This window comes from Nomascus leucogenys, chromosome 2, assembly GCF_006542625.1.
Source record: "Nomascus leucogenys isolate Asia chromosome 2, Asia_NLE_v1, whole genome shotgun sequence".
Lineage (NCBI taxonomy): Eukaryota > Metazoa > Chordata > Mammalia > Primates > Hylobatidae > Nomascus > Nomascus leucogenys.
Window position 1 is genome coordinate 143,406,269 of NC_044382.1, and position 18,506 is coordinate 143,424,774.

The 18,506-nt window shown below is 42.4% G+C and overlaps 1 protein-coding gene across 1 annotated transcript in view; it reads right to left on the reverse strand.

The window, feature by feature from the left end:
- Nucleotides 1–251: 251 nt before the first annotated feature.
- Nucleotides 252–18,506, reverse strand: part of ADAMTS18 (ADAM metallopeptidase with thrombospondin type 1 motif 18) — a 155,323-nt gene continuing 137,068 nt past the window's right edge. Inside the window, exons 16-22 of the mRNA XM_030819159.1 lie at nt 18,120–18,261; nt 15,138–15,264; nt 12,753–12,957; nt 10,899–11,081; nt 9,129–9,341; nt 7,297–7,444; nt 252–2,192 (exon numbers count right to left, since the gene is read on the reverse strand). Of these exons, the coding sequence (XP_030675019.1) occupies nt 2,077–2,192; nt 7,297–7,444; nt 9,129–9,341; nt 10,899–11,081; nt 12,753–12,957; nt 15,138–15,264; nt 18,120–18,261 (1,134 nt within the window). The 3' untranslated portion in view covers nt 252–2,076. The remainder of the gene's footprint in view (nt 2,193–7,296; nt 7,445–9,128; nt 9,342–10,898; nt 11,082–12,752; nt 12,958–15,137; nt 15,265–18,119; nt 18,262–18,506) is intronic.

Below are 18,506 nucleotides of genomic sequence, written 5' to 3' on the forward strand. Positions count from 1 at the left end.
CTTTTTTGTGTTACTGGCTACTTTTTTTGTATTTTCAATAGAGACAGGGTTTTGCCATGTTGGCCAGGCTGGTCTTGAACTCCTGGACTCAGGTGATCCATCTGCCTTGGCCTCCCAAAGTGCTGGGATTACCGAGGTGAACCACTGCACCCAACCATTCTCTAAGAGTCCTGACTGACTGACATTTATACAGTTAAATTACCTTTGAAATTACTGACTTTTCACTAACTTATTCAAGAACTTAACAAGTGTCAAAGATAAATGGAATACTTTATTATAAAACTTATAAAATAATTAAATATTACACATATATTTTGACTTTTCTCTATAATCCATGGTTTTATTCAACATTTTTCTCAAAATATTACTTAGAGAAGCAAGTGAGAACACATAATAGGCTATTAATAAATTAATTTTCCATAAAATAATAAAATGATAATTATATAAAGAAATAACTTGCTGTTTTTCAGAAGGCAACAGGGTTGTAGTAGAGAAGTTTTTTTTTTTCCTGTTGATAAAATGGCAACTCCTGTAGGCCAAGCCAAGCAGATTGAGAGAAGTTTCTAAACAGTATTTCTCTGGGATTCAAGAACTCTGATTTTAATTAGAACGGGAACAAAGTATGCTACTAAATTTAACAAACCACTGTCTAGTTGATTATGCTGAGCTGGCTAATCCAGCTAGAATTGAGACTTTTTAAGGAAGTAAAACTGGGTTACATTCATCAAAGAAGTTGAGGAATAAAGTAGAATTTATGTAAATATGCCCTTTATAACCACTTCTCAAAAAATTACAGGAGGACACAGTATTATAATTACTTTGGTTTTGGCAAAATAGTGTGATGTTTTTTCAATTGAGAACAATTTTAAACTCATTAATGCCTACCAACAGCTGGCTTCTGATGACTGAAAATACTTCTATTTATTTAGTGAGGGTCTTGTCATATTATGATTTATTAATATTAACATAGCAAGAAGACAGATGGATTTCTTTTATTACTACTGTTTCCTCCTTTCTTTCTTTCTTTTTTTTTTTTTTTTTTTTTTGCTGTTTTAGCTAAATCCTAGGGCAAATTTAAACATATCAGTTGGTAGGAAAAAGTCACAAGTGGCCTTTAATTTCCCAAGCAGCTCTGGTTGGTAGTATGTACAGAGCATTATCAATAAATGATGGTCCCTTCTCCTTCACAACACTGCTGTTTTGCCAGTTAGCTCCTCCTAGATAATTTTTAAATACCAGAAATGGATATGTTGCCAAGTTTCATTCCCAAAGAGCGGGCTCTAGCTTTTCATGGACTGATTCAGCAAGCACCAAAAGTTACGAGGTTGATAACATGTGAAGGGCATCCATATTTATCTTTTCTATGAGTTGTTTTCTTGTATGAATTTCAATTACATGGAGATCTTAAATAGTCCATGTTGCCCTATCTTCATAATATTCCTTGGAATACTTTTCAAGTTGTCAATTTTAGTCTCAGAGACTCTCTATAAGCAGAATATAGTTTACACAAAATAATAAAGACACACACACACCAAATAAACATAACATGAAGCTTGCTAGTCCAGCAGCAAGCACAATTGTGAGCACCATTGGCTTCTCATAGAACTCCTGGCTTGGGTGTTCACAGGGTTAGTCAAACTGTGAACTCCACGCAACAGTTAGGCAAGGTATTCCATCCAGATTTGAAAGTTCTGAGTCTCAGTCTTTGACCTGAAGTCATAAAGGACCTTTTTAAAACAGATGTCTTTGCCCTTGAACCCTTTGAAGTTCAAAAGGGGGTCTCTCCCCAAATGGACATATCTCAGTGTGATTCACCACTTCTTGCATGTAACAGTGCAAATCAAAGATTTTTTTTAAAGTCAGATTTGTCATCGCTTCCCATTTTCAAGTGCTTCAGAGTACCACGTGCTTCAGGGAATTGAAATAGGAGCCTAGTGGCAACCTGTCTGTTCCTCAGAGCAGGCTCGTTCATCACAGACGCAGCTCACAAATGGTTCTCAGTGCTCAGCTCCTGGTCTCAAAGGCAGCTGGTCTCTCCAGAGGTTGAAAGGTAAGCCCCTGGCGAGGACACCAAGATCAGATCTTCCTTGTGCATGACTTGCAGCATTGTTTTCCGTAAAACTTGTGGTTGCAGACACCATGCTGAGGAACTAGGTGACACCAGTTGAAGAAATCTACACAGGATGGATCCTCTAAAATAAGAAAATACATTTAGCATGTTGGCTTAGGTTGTCTATCCTTTTTCTTTTCTTTTTTTTTTTTTTTTTTGAGATGGAGTCTTACTCTGTCACCTAGGCTGGAGTGCAGTGGTGTGATCTCGGCTCAGTGCAACCTCTGCCCCCCAGGTTCAAGCGATTCTCCTGCCTCATTCTCCCAAGTAGCTGGGACTATAGGCATGTGCCACCAAGCCCAGCTAACTTTTGTATTTTTAGTAGAGACCGGGTTTTCCACTATGCTGGCCAGGCTGGTCTCGAATTCCTGAGCTCAAGTGATCTGCCTGCTTTGGCCTCCCAAAGTACTGGGATTACAGGTGTGAGCCACTGGGTCAAGCCTTTGGTGATTTGCATATTATGATTTATTAATATTAACATAGCACCTTTTTCTTAAGGTGAGGGCCTACAGAACAAAGGTCTTGGGCCCACCTCCCTTGTGCCTCTATGTGGTTCTTCCCATTAAACACTGGGACTTTGGTAGGGGAGTGAGGTAGGGGCAGGATTTAGAGGCCAAGAAGAGACTGTGACCATTAGCAAAATTAAATGATTTGTTTTTAAAAAAATGTTGCATCTAATCCAAGATCAATGTCTGATCCTCCCTATGTAGCCTGGGAGCTACCATGGAATTGAGTGTCCAGGGAAATACCCTAAAACGGTGCTTTAGGAATGCCCTAAGGATTTTGTTATACCACTATACCACCGGTTCTGATTCAGAAGGGCTGTGAGAGGGGAGCATTAAGGGAGGGTGTGCTGCTTGTCCATGAACTATAATTTCAGGAGCAAGAAGCCTGATATATTGGGAGTCAAGCCACGTGATTTGCCTGCAAATGGGTTGAGATTAACTGAAAAAGCTGGGTCTCCAACATTCTGTGTAGTTATTTAAGTCAATCTCAACCAGTTTGCAAGTCAGTGAATTTAAGTCAACACCAGTCCTTTCTAATTTCTTTAGTTGTTCAATGAACAAGACAGATGTGATTATTTCACTGTACATCAGGAATTCTTACTCAGATGGGCCTCAGGAGATGGGAAATGCATGTGAACGGGTATGTAAACGTAAGTGCATGTTGTAGGAGCAAGGGCCCAGTCATTTCACTGTTTTGTTTGAGACGGAATTTTGCTCTTGTTGCCCAGGCTGGAGTGCAATGGCGTAATCTCGGCTCACTGCATCCTCCGCCTCATGTGTTCAAATGGTTTTCCTGCCTGAGCCTCCTGGGTAGCTGGGATTACAGGTACCCACCACCATGCATGTACAGTTAATTTTTGTATTTTTAGTAGAGATTGGGTTTCACCATGTTGGCCACGCTGGTCTTGAACTCCTGACCTCAGGTGATCCGTCTGCCTCAGCTTCCCAACGAGCTGGGATTACAGGTGTGAGCCACACCCCCGGCCCATTTTGCTGTATTTTTAAGGCACAGTTTTGTCTTTAAAATTATTCAGAGTTTACACTACGCATAATTCAGAAATGCTTAGAGTTCCTTCTTCAAGCCTTGATTCTTCTGCCTAAAATTCCTTTTTACACAGCCCCTTCATGTAAGTCAGGCAGCAGAAGTGAGATGTATTACTATTCAGTCAGCATAAGTGCTTTTTTTGATTATAATAATTACTAACAGCTGGTTGTTTGAGCTTCTACGGTGAGTCAGGTATTTGATTTACATTATTGAAGATGACCTTGGAATCATTTCTTTGCTTCACATTCTCCATGCAATCAGCAGATACTTTAAAATGCACCCAGCATCCAACCTCTTCAGTACTGCCACTGCTTTAGTGGAAACTCCTCCATCCTCTTCCTGGCAGAGTTGACAAGTCCTTGTTCCACTCTAGACAACCTGCACTCCTTTCACCTTAACTGCCAGTAATCTTCCTAAAGCTAGATCCTACTGCTCTTCTGCTCAAAGTTCTCCATTGGCTTCCATTGTACTCAGAGTTAAATCTGAAATCCTTACACTGGCTGACAAGGCCTCCAGTACCACTTTTCATGTATTGCTTCACCACTCTTCACCTCTTTTCTTGTACTCCGAGCATCGTGCCACTCCTCAATTAGATTAGTATTTTCCTGCCTCGGGGCCTTTGCGGTCTCTCTGCCAGGAACACTCTCCTTCTAGATCCATATGTGGCTCACCTTCCTTGAGGTGTCTGTTTAAGTGCTAAATCATCAAGTGGTCTTGCCTGACCATTATAATCTGAAGTTGTTTTCCTATCTCCTCACCCCTGCTACTTTACTTTCTGACACTCTGTGTTAATTGGTTGGTTTATTGTCTGTTTCCATTTAGAAGGAAGTTTGTCAGAAGGTGGGATCTGTGCCTGTTTAGCTGGTTGCTGTTTTTGTAATCAGACCCCAGAACAGTTTCTGATGCATAGTAAGCACTAAAGAAATATGTGAAAAACTGAATTACCTTCTTTCAAAGTAAGCATTATTTCTTGGTTTTATGAACGCTCAGAAAGTTCAAAACTTGCCCAAACCTCCATAGCTACTAAGAGTCAAGTTAGTGTGGATTCAACTCTGTTTTTATGATTTTAGAGTCCTTGCTCCTTCCACCATAGAATGCTGCCTGCCCCCATCTGAACATGTGGGATTCCGTGAGGAGCAGCTTATTAGAGTGCCTGTTCATCCTTAACTTAGTATGACTAGTCTGCAGCCCAGGCAGCTTCCAGACACGTAAACAACCAGTTTCAATGCAGTGTGACACAAGTCTCTGGGTGGTATGACTGCTTTAGGGCCTTCTCTCTTTCCTGAAGAGAATTTTATATATAATATGTACAGCACAATCATAAGGATGGTTTCCTCAAGGTGGAGATTGAACCAAGACACCCAGATAAGGCATCACACACTGATGATGGTATACAATGACTGCCTAGACTGGCACTCAGTATGGGCAGGGGTCTGGGGGACAACGAAGTTGTTTGGTGACACTGGATGACAGGATAATGCCACCATGGGCAGAAAGGTCTTCTCTAGGGTCTAGTTTAAATGACTACAATGGGTAGAAACTTCTACCCATGTGGAAGCTCCATAAGGGGAAGAAACTCTCACAGTGCCTAGGAGAGTACCGGGTCCACAGTGGGGGGCTCAGAGAAGAGGCAAAGAACGGAATCTTCTTCCTTCTGTCACCATGCGCCTCCTTACTGCTCACTAATGTTTTCTGAAAACTCACAACCAGAAAATACACTCAAACGATGTTCATAGTAGTCACCCTGCCAAGCATATCATCCCTATACTTGGGATGGGAATGGGAGAAAATCCTCAACTTAGTAAACTGTAGGCCACATTTTTGGCTCAGAACAAACACGTGGGCTTGTATCCTTTATTCTTCCAAAAGGGACCTGACTCAGCCAAGAGGCACAGACAGAAGCTCCTCTTTTTGAGACAGGGTCTCAAAAAAAAGCCCAGGCTGGAGTGCAGTGGTGCAATCTCAGGTCACTGCAACCTTCACCTCCTGGGTTCAAGAGATTCTCCCGCCTCCCCAGTAGCTAGACCTACAGGTGCCTGCCACCACACCCAGCTAGTTTTCATATTCTTAGTAGAGATGGGGTTTCACCATGTTAGCCAGGCTGGTCTCAAACTCCTGACCTCAGGTGATGCACGTGCCTCAGCCTCCCAAAGTGTTGGGATTACGGGTGTGAGCCACTGCACTCGGCCAAGCTCCTCTTTTAATAGGCCGTTTCTGATATGCACCCTATGACTCCCCTCGTTCCAGCACCACAGGTAGAATTGACCCTCACTGTAACACTGTGAACATTGCAGCTTTCTTTGAAGAACAGGACCCAGCTCTATCCTTTCATCCCTAGAAGAGCGCTGGAGGTGTATAAGGTGCTTGGTGACTTGGCTTTGAACAAGATCAAGAGCCTCACAGCACTTTTCACACGATCTTTCGTGTAGCCATACACTCATGCATTTATTCATTTAAGAGTTATTGAGCACCTATATTGTGTGCCCTGTGTGGTATTAGGTGCTGGGTGAGTAAAAATAAGACAAATGGCCTCCCTGGGCCATACGTGCATGTTGACTCTCCCCATCCTGAAATTGTTGGGCAATTTCATAATTGGTCATTGTCGTTGGGGGTGCTGGTGGCCTTCTAGGCTGAATCTTTGGCAATTAAGGGTGGAAATGAGAAATCACTGATTGATAGTGAAGAAAGGAGGACAGAGTCAGGAAGAACATGACTGCTTGCTCATTTCTTTCTTATGTAGTATCCTAGGGTGGACTAGGATGATCTGGCTCTGAGTAACTGCTACGGAGCTATTTCTTGTTGTTCTTGTGCAAGATTCTTTAGCACCAGGCAAGCAGATTAGGCTGGAAGATATTTCCTGGCATTTGTCAGATTACTTTAAGTAGTGAAGAATGGTACAGTTTACTCAGACTTTCCATTTTCCTATCAGTACTCACTGCACTTCCCTTGAACTAACTTTAAGAAAACATTTCGGTATAGTCCTAGAGCAATACGTATTCACTGATGACTATTACTTTTGATTTCTGAATTTTTTATATATTCAACAACATTGTTATATATGGATTGTAGTTGTCTCCTCCATTAAAATATGAGCTCCTTGAGGGCTATTCTTGTTCACCTTTATGTTCCCATTTTCAAATTAATAATGGTTAAAAAGCATTATTGTGGCAATTAATTAAATATTCCCTGCAGACCCATGCAAACAAGATCACTAGGATAGGCTGGGCATGTGGCTTGGGACTGCAAACCCAGAACTTGACGCCAGGAGTTCGAGATCAGCCTGGCCAACATGGTAAAACTCTGTCTCTACCAAAAATTCAAAAATTAGCCAGGCGTGGTGGTGCACACCTATAATCCATAATCCCAGCTACTCAGGAGGCTGAGGCAGGAGAATCGCTTGAACCTGGGAGACGGAGGTTACAGTGAGCTGTGTACTCCCACCTGCGTGACCGAGTGAGACTGTCTGTTCCCCAGAGTGGTGCCTTATACAACTCCAGGGAGCACTGTCACATACACCTCAGGCGAATCGCTCACCCTAGAGTTGTACAATGTCACAGGCTACACCACCAACAAAGTAGGCTTTGAAAAAATTATCTAAAGACTAGTAAAGTTGACTGGAGCATGGTGCCTTTTACCTCTCTTTTCAGGAGCTGGACAGAAGTTTGTATTACAGGCTCGTAGCACTGGAGGTTTCTGATGGAGCAGACAACTTGAGGAAGGCCGGCCTTGCTGAACACAGTGGACTGACCGGGTCTGGACCCCTCCCCCACAGGTGACTGTGCACTGCAGGAGAGAGAAGAGGAAGGAGTCAGAAACACTCTGCTGAGGTCAGTGACATCAAACAGAAGGAATTCCCATGCTTCATGACATTACCAAGATGCCTGCTGATGAAACAGATTGGCTGGAGCCAGGCATATGTCCTTACAGTCCACAGCATCTATCCTAACAAGTGTGATCCCTTTGATCTGATTAGAAGGGTTTTAGGCAAATGCTATCTATCTAGCCCAACTATCTAGCCCAAGAGTGTGTGTCTCCCAGTTAAGTGACTCACTCATAAAGAAGGGAAGCTCCAGAAATACAGAAGCTGCTCTAAGAATGCAGAAACAAATACAGACACATCTAGGGAGTTAATCACAGGATTTAAAGAATTCCAGACAATCTGTGCAGCTGCAGTAGTGGAGGACATAGTTCCAAACTGGGACAGAAAAAGAAATGGTCTGAGACAGCTCTGGAATTAGGTCCTGAGTGCCCAGCCACATTCTGAGTCGGCATGATAGACTTGGTGCTTCTTAGAAGTTGGTGATTTCACTGTGCAATTAAAAATTTTCAAAAGTAGACAACTCAATTAAAATTTGAGGGCAAGTCTTGTTATCAAATTATCTAAACTAGGAGTTTGTAAACTTTTCCTGTAAAGGGCAAGATAGTAAATATTTCAGGCTGTATAGGCATACAGCCTCTGTTGCAAGTACTCCTCACTGCCTTTGTAGCACTAAACCAGCTGTGGTCAATATATAAAGTAAATGAACATGGCTACATTCCAGTTAAACTTTATAAAAACAGGCAGGTATTGGAGGAGCAGATTTGGCCGGGTGGCAACTGTTTGCTGATCCCTTAATCTAAATAAACTTATTAGAGTCAATTTTAAAAAGAAACCCCCAGCAATAGGTGTGACACCTAGCACAATGCCTGGCCAGAGACAATCAGGCAAATTCCCTTTCCTCTCCTCCATGTGTTGGTTTCCAGATCCTCTACCCGGACTCCGTGATTCATGGTGAGGTGGGTAGCACCCGAGTCCTCTGAACTGAACAGCTGTGCAACAACATCTGTTGGGTGGAATGCTGGAAGGACCGCATCACACACCAATCCTAGCTAAAGTTTCACCCAAGTCTTGTGAAAAGAAGGGTGCCTCTAGCATCTGAAAGCTGAGTATCCCTGGCTGAATTGCCTGACATTCCGAGCTTTAGGGACCATACTACCCATGAATAGGAGTACTTAACAGCGTGCATAGTAACACCTTGACAAATATTAGCTATTACATTGTTCAGAAACGTGATGTACATTGTTCAGAAACATGATGTAAGAACCAAATGAGTAAAGGCTGTGAGCAGCATTTCTAAAACATAAAACACTAAAAGAGTGGTAGTTTCAGTAGCAGCAGCAATGACCAACATTAGCAGTGTATAACTGGCCTGGTGCTGAGTGTTTTACATACATTTTCTGATGAACAACAACAAATCAACTCTGCCAGATAATTTTCTAGGTGTGAAAACTGAGGTTTACAGATTGTTACTGCCCATGTGGCCCTGGGCAGGAGATGGCCAAAGAACAAAACCCATCCTGCCTTCAGAACTTGAGCCCTTAGTTGTTTTTACTTGGACAACCATTAACAAAGAGCAACTGTTTGCGGAATGCCTTCGTTTTCAACGTCTCACTTGAATAGACACCTCTTCAATCGGCCTGTACCCACCTGCTGCCACGGCGATGAATACCATCCAGCTACCACGTTGTACACTGGATGGGCTGGGCAAGCCCGTCGGTTGCAGGTCTCTTCCAAGTCCAGGTTTGGTTTCTTAATATTACGGCATCTTCGCTCTGGGAAAGTTAACAGCTTTCCCTGGAAGCCCTTCTCGCTGCACTTCATCTCCCTCTTCCTCACACCCAAACCACAGGTTGCAGAACACTAGGAGCCAAGAAAGGATGTGTGTGTAAAAGTGCAGACTGCCAGGATCACATCTTCTGAACAGAGGCAGTTGGACATAAGGTTGCACCATCCACATGAAATAGGAGGGATGGGATTACACAAGGTCAACCACACTCACTCAAGGATCTTAAAGATACAGCAGCCAAGTACCTCATGCCACAGGTAAGGAAACCAAAGTTCAGAGAACAGAAGTGACTTTCCCAAAAATCACACAGATCATTAGCCTCATAAAACAAAAAAGGGACCTTGAGATGCCACATGGGTGTGAGATGGAGTCCAGGAGAAAGGCAAGATGGGCAAAAGGATTTCCAGGTTTAGGGTTACACACTTACAGGTCCAGGTCTACCTAAGGCCTGAGGAGTTAGGAATCCAAGCTGAGGAGTGTTAAGGGCCAGAGAAGAGGATTCAGAGCTTAATGGGAAAAACCACTGTACAGCAAATAATTGCCCTTTAAATTTACCCAACCTCCCACACACAGGAGGTAACATGATGAGGGTCAAAAATATCCTTTTAGGCTGGGTGCAGTGGCTCAGGCTTGTAATCACAGCAGTTTGGAAGTCTGGGGCAGGTGGATCACTTGAGCCCAGGAGTTCAAGACCAGCCTCAGCAACATGGTGAAACCACATCTCTACAAAAATTAGCCAGGTGTAGTGGTGCATGCCTCTAGTCCGAGGTAGCAGATTACCTGAGCTAAAGAGGTGGAGGCTGCCCTGAGCTGAGATTGTGTCACTGCACTCTAGGGCAACAGAGCAAGACTCTGCCTCAAAAATAAAATTTACTCCCCAGTATTTGTGAGATATATTTCTAGTGTGTCACTAGCTCTTTCCTCATGATCTTTCCACCCCATCCCATGTCCCTTCTTTACTAAATGTGCAGTCCCCTCTCATCACTCCTGTGTATGAGACAACCTTGCCCCAAATCCCCTTTTGCTTTGTTTCCTGCTCATCTTTCAGGCCATGCTCCCTAGAAAGTCTCTTCTGACAAGCGTTCTTCCCGAAGTCCAGCTTGGGTGAACCTTGAGCTGTCCCACAAAATTACAGACTTCTATCAAGGCACTTGGTATACCTTATCCATGTTTCTCTGTGTGTGCTTTATGCAGTCTTGCACCCCTACTGCCCAGACATAGGCTTGATCAATGTGGGGTGCTTTAGCAATGTTTCATGAAGAAATTAGGAGAGAAGAACTGGCGAGTAGCAGGCATTTGGTATCAATGTGTGCAACACAGAGGGGTTTTGTGAGCCTAGATGCTAGCAGCTCAGTTGAGCATCTCAAGAAACCTTCAGCAGTGGCTTTTTTTTTTGAGACAGAGTCTTGCTGTGTTGCCCAGGCTGGAGTACAGTGGCGCAATCTCAGCTCACTGCAAACTCCGCCTCCTAGGTTCACGCCATTCTCCTGCCTCAGCCTCCCCAGTAGATGGGACTACAGGTGCCTGCCACCTCGCCCGGCTAATTTTTTGTATTTTTAGTAGACAGGGTTTCAGTGTGTTAGCCAGGATGGTCTCGATCTCCTGACCCAGCAGTGACTTCTAAACCATACCTCGCTCCACGAAGAAGTGACCCAATGTAGCCGGTTGTTCTTCGGGCATCGTCCAAGCACACAGCTCTCCTGCAGCTCAGGTCTGGGGAGGCTGGTACACTGGCTCTCGGGGAGAGTTTCTGCGGCAGAGCCCTTGCACAGGAGTTCACGCTTCCTCACCCCTCGTCCACAGGTCTTGGAACACTTGAGAAGAAAAAAAAGTTTTATTTGCATTCCTATTAGGTTTCAGTAGCCACATTAAAAAAACCACTAAATACATTCCTGTGAAACGTGGGATAAACTCCATGAACTAAAGCTCTTTTTATGAGATCTACTTTGCCACCCCCATTCCCATTTCTTTATTCATACTCACCATATATATTTGGCTAAAACAATTATTTGAATTCTTTTTGTAAAAAAGAGAGTAGACTCAACACCATGTACTACTTGGATTTCCCCTCTGCTATAAAGGAATATATTCTCTCATTTGAAAGAACCCCTAAACAAGCTCAAAAATATTCTCTCTCCCTCCTGACCCCTAATTCCCTAACATAGCAGTCTCCAATTTCTTTGGCACCAGAGACGGCTTTTGCAGAACACTGTATTTCCATGGACGGGCAGGGTGGTGCTTTTGGGATAAAACTGTTCCACCTCAGATCATCACGCATCAGATTCTCATAAGTAACATGCATCCTAGATCCCTCACCTGTGCAGTTCACAACAGGGTTCAAACTCCTCTGAGAATCTAACGCTGCCACTGATTTGACAGGAAGCGGAGTTTAGGCTGTGATGCTGGCCTGCTGCTCATCTCCTGCTGGGCAGCCCAGTTCCTTACAGACCACAGACACACACTTGTTCACGGCCTGGGGGTTGGTGACCCCTGTGCTAACAGATAGGTCCTAACATTAAAAAATAAAGCCTTACTCTGACCTCTGGTAGGGGATATGGTAGTACACTGCTGAAATTAATCAGAAAGCAGCACCCTCCAGCATGTAATATACCCTAAAGGAAAACACAGCAGAACTGTCATCAGTGGCTGCTACCTGGCTTCATAGTTCGGGTGGTAAAACTCTTGCCGTTTTTTCATTCTTCCCCATAATTTGTTTGTCAGCCATGATTGAGCAGCGGTTGAGCTATCATCCGCAAGGGAGGCTGTAGCGAAGGGCTTCTTCCCTTCAGCACCACTGACATTTTGGATCAGAAAATTATTTGTGGTGAGCAGCTGGCCTGGGCTGTGTAGGACATTGACCTCTACCCACTAGATCCCAGGAGAACTCATCTCCCCAAGTTGTGACATCAAAATGTCCCCTGGTAGGCAAACTTACCCACGGTTGAGAACCTTTGCTTTAGAGGGAATTCTGAGCTGTGATTGACAGATAGCTCTCTGTGCCTTCTAACTTTAAAAATTTATGGCTTTCACTGGGAATTTGTGACCATAGCAAACTTTATGCCCTACTTTTCTCTGTATTCTTCTAACTTTACCTCGTTCCCAATGAAGCAGGAGTTAAATATCTCTTCTCTGCTTCATTCTTTGTATTTGTGTTTCCCGTTTGCTTTGGAGAATTCTGTAGCCAGGTCTCTATGCCAGTCTTCTGACACTGGAATCCTTTCTAGCTGTGCTCACGAGTCTGGCCTAAATGGCCCCCACACTTCAATTTCTGTTCCTCTAAGGAGGATTCTAAGCTCTGGGAAAGGGATGCCAAAACTTCAGATTTCCTAAAGAACATTAGTTAAAATGCAGATTCCCAGGCACATGAACTCATTGTGACTTCCGTGAACATATAAACTGCCAAGAGCCCCTTGGAGAGCAAAGACACCTGTACTTTTGGCTTCATGGGGACCGAGAATAGTAACTGCCAAGTTTTCTCCTCTTACCTGAGACCAGGGTCCAAGGCTCCATTCTGGAGGGCAGGCGTGGCTGTTGCAGGCTTGGACCTGAGTGGGTGTGCTCACTGGACAGAGAGAATGCAACACTGCTTCCTCCTTTTGGAAGGGCTTCTTTTGCACACACTGGATCTTTCGGCTCTGCTGGCCTCCGGCACAGGACTTGCTGCATGTACTCCATTCACCTGGCATCCAGCTTTCAGTGCAAAACAAATATTTCCAATGAAGCCAAACTTTGTACGATAACTTCCAAAGCAGTTATTGTGAAAGGTATACCACCTATGGAAGCCATGGATCAATTTCAGAACCAATAAGATAAGTTACTCTAATTGTTCTTTGATGGATCCAGAGGCTTATACTACTGTGATCGAGATATAAAGAATCATATTTAATCATCCCACAGTTCTACAAATACACTCCTGCCTCTGCGTGAGAAGAAATCCATGTCACTTTAAAATCTACACAATTCATTGAGCCAAATTTGTTGGGATTTTAACTATGTGTCAGGGACTCTCCTAAGCATTAGGATTAGAAAAATTAAGGAAGCAGCCTTCTTTCCATTAAGGAGCCTATAAGACAGTAAAGAGGTGGATATGTGAACAAATCAAGACAGTACTCTCTGTTAAGTGCTGCAATGGAAGTCAACATAAAATACAATGAGGAGGCTTATGGAAGAGTGATCAATGAGAGAGAAAGACAGGGAGGTTTGTGCAGGAGAGAGGGGTACATTTAGAGAAGGTCTCACAGAGGATATTTTTAAGTGGGTACTTCCCCAAGTTACTTTTCTGATTACACCTGATTTTAGTGACGAGTTAAATACCTACCTTCATTTTCTTTAAAATTTGCCAGACCAGTTTTTTTTTAATAGCTATCTGTCTGAGACTTGGTATACATTTGAATGGTTATCAATTGAAACTGTTTTTTGTTTTTGAGATGGAGTCTTGCTCTTGTTGCCCAGGCTGGAGTTCAATGGCGCGATCTCAGCTCACTGCAACCTCCGCCTCCCGGGCTCAAGTGATTCTCCTGCCTCAGCCTCAGATTATGACAAATACACTATTATTTACAAGAAAAAACGAGTGTGTGTGTGTGTGTGTGTGTGTGTATATGTATATACACACACACACAGCTTTATATACAAAGATTGTGTAATACGATTGCATCACCACAAACCAAACACTACTTATTAAGATGATCTAAAACATCGGTGAATGCAACATTGCTTTAGAAGAAACTCCGTCCATTTTATATAAATATATTTGGCAGAAGATAAACACATAAAAGAGACTCCCTTTAACTGGGAAGATTACTTAAAATTAGTCTTCAAACAATAGTGTGGCCAAAGTCAATCCAAGAACACACTCACTGAGCCCCTCCAAGGCTGCCATCATCAGCGGTGGAGTTACCACTTGGCCTATACCCCATTCTTTTTATTTGGTGTCTTGCTACTGTGTAATTTTGCATTTGGGGTTTCATGGCCTGCATAATATTATGATTTTTAAATTCTTGGACCATTTACATAAAAGTTAGGCACATAACCACATGCAAATTAAAGTAATTTAGGATTCTGTGTTATTTAAGTATCTGTCTGATTCCATTCAGAGAAGATGAATCCCTATGCAAAGGTTAAAAGAAAAAAGCACCTCATGCCTGTAATGCCAGAACTTTGGGATGCTGAAAACAGGCAGATCACTTGAGGCCAGTAGTTCGAGACCAGCCTGGCCAACATGGCAAAACCCCGTCTCTACTAAAAATACAAAGATTAGCCAGGTGTGGTGATGTGCACCTGTAATCCCAGCTACTAAGGTGGTTGAAGCACAATAATTGCTTGAATCCAGTAGGCAGAGGTGGCAGTGAGCTATCATGAGGCCACTGTATTCCAGCCTGGGCAACAGAGTGAGACTCCTTGCTTCTCCTCCCCTCCAGAAAAAAAGATGCCTTCATATCCCAAGCAAGCTTCCTTTTAAATAGCCAGTAAATTTATTCCTGGCTATCAAGCCAAAGTCAAGTGAGTACCAAAAGTAAATTTGTATTTTTCAACTCATATTTAAACTTCGACCATCTTTTTAAAAAAAATTTTTTTTAGAGACAAGATCTCACTGCTTCACCCAGGCTAATATGTAAGTGACACACAATCATGGTTCACTGGAGCCTAGAACTTCTGGGTTCAATTGATCTTCCCTCTTCAGCCTCCCAAGTAGCTGGGACCACACACGTGCCACCACGCCTAGCTCATCATCTTCTATTACTTTTTAAAGTATTGCGTCTACCTTTGAATCACTTTCCATTAGCAGTATTCACAGTGGGCTTTCATCATCTCATAACAATGAAAGCATACAAGTATAAAAGTAAACAAAAAGACATTTGCAAGTGACTTACTAAGCTGGGCAGGAGAAAGCGTTGCAGATTTTGGGGTCAGTTACTGGCTTGGTTCTTGCACTGCAGAATGAGGAATTGACTTGAGTATTTTGATCTCGCAAGCAAATGGCCTTTACATTTATGTAACCTGGTAAGACATCAGAAGTGACAAAGTGAAAATCACAGATTATTTCAATTTGGTTCTAAGTTTAGCTTCTGATTTACCAGCATTGTGATATTTTATTTCAGATATGGAATCCAAATATTTCGTGGAATACTGATGAAATCTGCAACTAATTTGAATTCCATTCTCCTCCCTAAAATAATATATTTTATATTTTAATAATTGTAACATGTAAATTATTGGTTTTCAAGACCGATGTGGATACTAGAACCATAAAGTGATAAATACAACCTTTTGAAAACAGAATGACTATAAAGGGAAACATCCCAGGCAAACTTTATTATCAGATGAATAATGTTTTTCAAAGAAAAACTATTAGTGAGTTATATGTGGAAACCCTAAGATTTTGCCTTAACATGAAATATCTCATACTTCCTAAGAGCATGGGGCACATAAAAGCAGAGTAGAACTCACTAAATATGCATTAAATCCTGTCAGCCAGGGCTCTGCTTTTGCGTTTTTTTTTTTTTTTTTTTTTTTTTTTTTTTAGATGGAGTCTCGTTCTGTCGCCCAGGCTGGAGTGCAGTGACGCGATCTTGGCTCACTGCAACCTCTGCCTCCCGGGTTCAAGCGATTCTCCTGCTTCAGCCTCCCAAGTAGCTGGGATTACAGGCGTGTGACACCACACCCAGCTAGTTTTTGTATTTTTAGTAGAGACGGCCATGTTAGTCAGGCTGGTCTCGAACTCCTGACCTCAGGTGATTCACCGGCCTCAGCCTCCCAAAGTGCTGGGGTTATAGTCATGAGCCACCGCACCCGGCCTCTGCTTTTGCTTCCTTAGTGTCTTCCCACTGCCTTGCTTTCAACATTAATTTCAGGACTTCTTATCAGGGGCATACGTTTTTTTTTAAATGTGTGAATAATTGTATTTTTTAGTTCTGCAAATACAGATGCTGCCTCCCCTTTGAATTGTGTTTTTTATTTACATTGGAACTTTGTCTTCAAATATAATCTGAGAAAGAATAAGTCACTCCTGCTATAATGATGAGCAGTTAGTCCAGCTCTTGGGGCTGAAGCAGGTTTGCTTTCAGGAGGCACTTATGAAAACCACATCAGAGCTGGGCATGGTGGCTCACACTGATAATAACAGCATTTTTGGGAGGTCAAGGAAGGCGGATTGCTTGAGGCCAAGAGTTTGAGACCAGCCTGGGCAACATGGCAAAACCCCACCTCTATAAAAAAGAAAAAAACTAGCCAGGCACAGTGGCAGGCACCTGTAGTCCCAGCTACTTGGGAGAGTGAGGTAGGAGGATCTCTTGAGCCCCAGAGGTCGAGGCAGCAGTGAGCCATAATTGTTCCACTGCATTCTAGCCTGGGTGACAGAGGGAGACCCTATCTCAAAAAAAGAAAAAAGAACAAAAATAAAAAATCAACATTCCTTGAAGTTAACTGTTGACTTTAATAGGACTTATTCATCTGAATTCTTTTTCTCTTGGACACAGGACACACCAGGGTCTGTGAGTCATGTGAAGGGGTTGCTAAGGCAGGGCAAGGCGAGAATTTCACAACTGGCTTCCTCTGCATCCTCCTCTTGGCTGGATTTAGTTTCTGTAAATGGAAAGCAAATCAAACTTCTCTCCTTCCCAAGGCACTGTGCTCTCCCTGGAATACCAGAAAGCTATTGGAAATGTTCTGAAGAAACACTGGATATGAGAAAGATCTCATAATCTATGACTAAATGAAACAGTGTGAAGAGATGTCTATAACATGATTTCAGTACAGAGGGATACAAAATGATACTTACGGTATGTGAGTCTGTCAAACACATGTTTGCTTACATGTGCATAGGGAAAAAAATGATACAGATCAAAATATTAACACTGGCTATTGCCTATTTACAAATTATGGGGATTACCTTTCTTCTTAATAGCCCACTGCCTTTAAAATGTGTATTACTAGAAAATGTATTACCTTTTAATTATTTTATATATGTATACTTTCAAAGTATTTTTTCATATTTTGTTAATTAGCATGGACCTACAGATAGGCCTTTCAGATATAAGAATTTCTTCATTTTCTGTATCTTTCTTCTGTCTCCGATTCTAAGCCTTATTATGCTTAGTGGGATGGAACCAGTAGGAAGTCTCACTGTCACCAGCTGCTCTGAATAACAGGAAATGAGAGACCAACATTCATGCTTTGGTTTCAGGAACTTATTTTTGGGCACTTGTTCTTCCTCCCAAATGGGCAAGTGTGACAATTGTTTAACCCCCAAATATGTGACGTTGTTCACATCTAAATAAAATGCCTTCCTTCTACTCACCGAGTAGATGGTTGCTGCTGTTCCTTCCTTGCAAAGGTTGTCTCAGATTTAATCCATTCCTCTAGCGAAAGAGCCTTTGCTGACCTATCTCTGACTGGATATCCATGTTTCAGACAGACATCTTAAGTTTGCCGTGTATGTGTCCTGACTTGCCTTGACCCTAGCTTTTATAACTTCCAAACGGAAGGTTTATAAGGACAGAAAAGTCAAGATTGGTGGAAACTAAACTATAAGCTGAAAATTAAAAAAAACACATACAATATAAATATGCCTCTATTTGTAAATAAGTCAATATATTTTATGTCTTTTTCCCGTAAGTTTTAGATGTGTAACTTTTGAGTCTTGGGTGTGGTTGATTGGCGCTTTGTGAGAGTTGATTCCTTACCACACAGGAAAACCCTTAACTAATGCCATAATATTTGCTTTTATGGTGACGGTTCTTAAAAGACAGTTCTTGGGTGGCTTATTTAAACCATATTGTGTTAAAGATGCCTGGAGTGAAAGAACCTGTTTTAAGAGAGACAGACTTGGAAGACAGAATGAGAAAATCATCTACCTCCACCGCAGGAGACAGAGCACTCTGACTGCACGACACTCCAGGCATAGGCAGGTCTTTTTGTGGCTGGTGGAGTTCCATTCACGACCTTGGGAAGTGCATACTTCCAAGCTATCCCTGGATTTTTGCCTTGCATCAGAATCTGGACAGTGTAAGATAAAAATCAGAGATCAAGATACAGGTCAGACCCTGGAATTCCAGAAATCTTACTGAATATTTTAAAGATATTTACATGACATTTTGACCTTAACATTGGTATACTTCATGGTTCCCAAGTATGTTTTATGTTGACTTAAAGTTTTCCCAGGACACTTTAAAATGTGTACCTTCACGTTATCAAAACTGAGATTTAGGTAGATGCTAAAGAGCAAAACACAATTGACATTT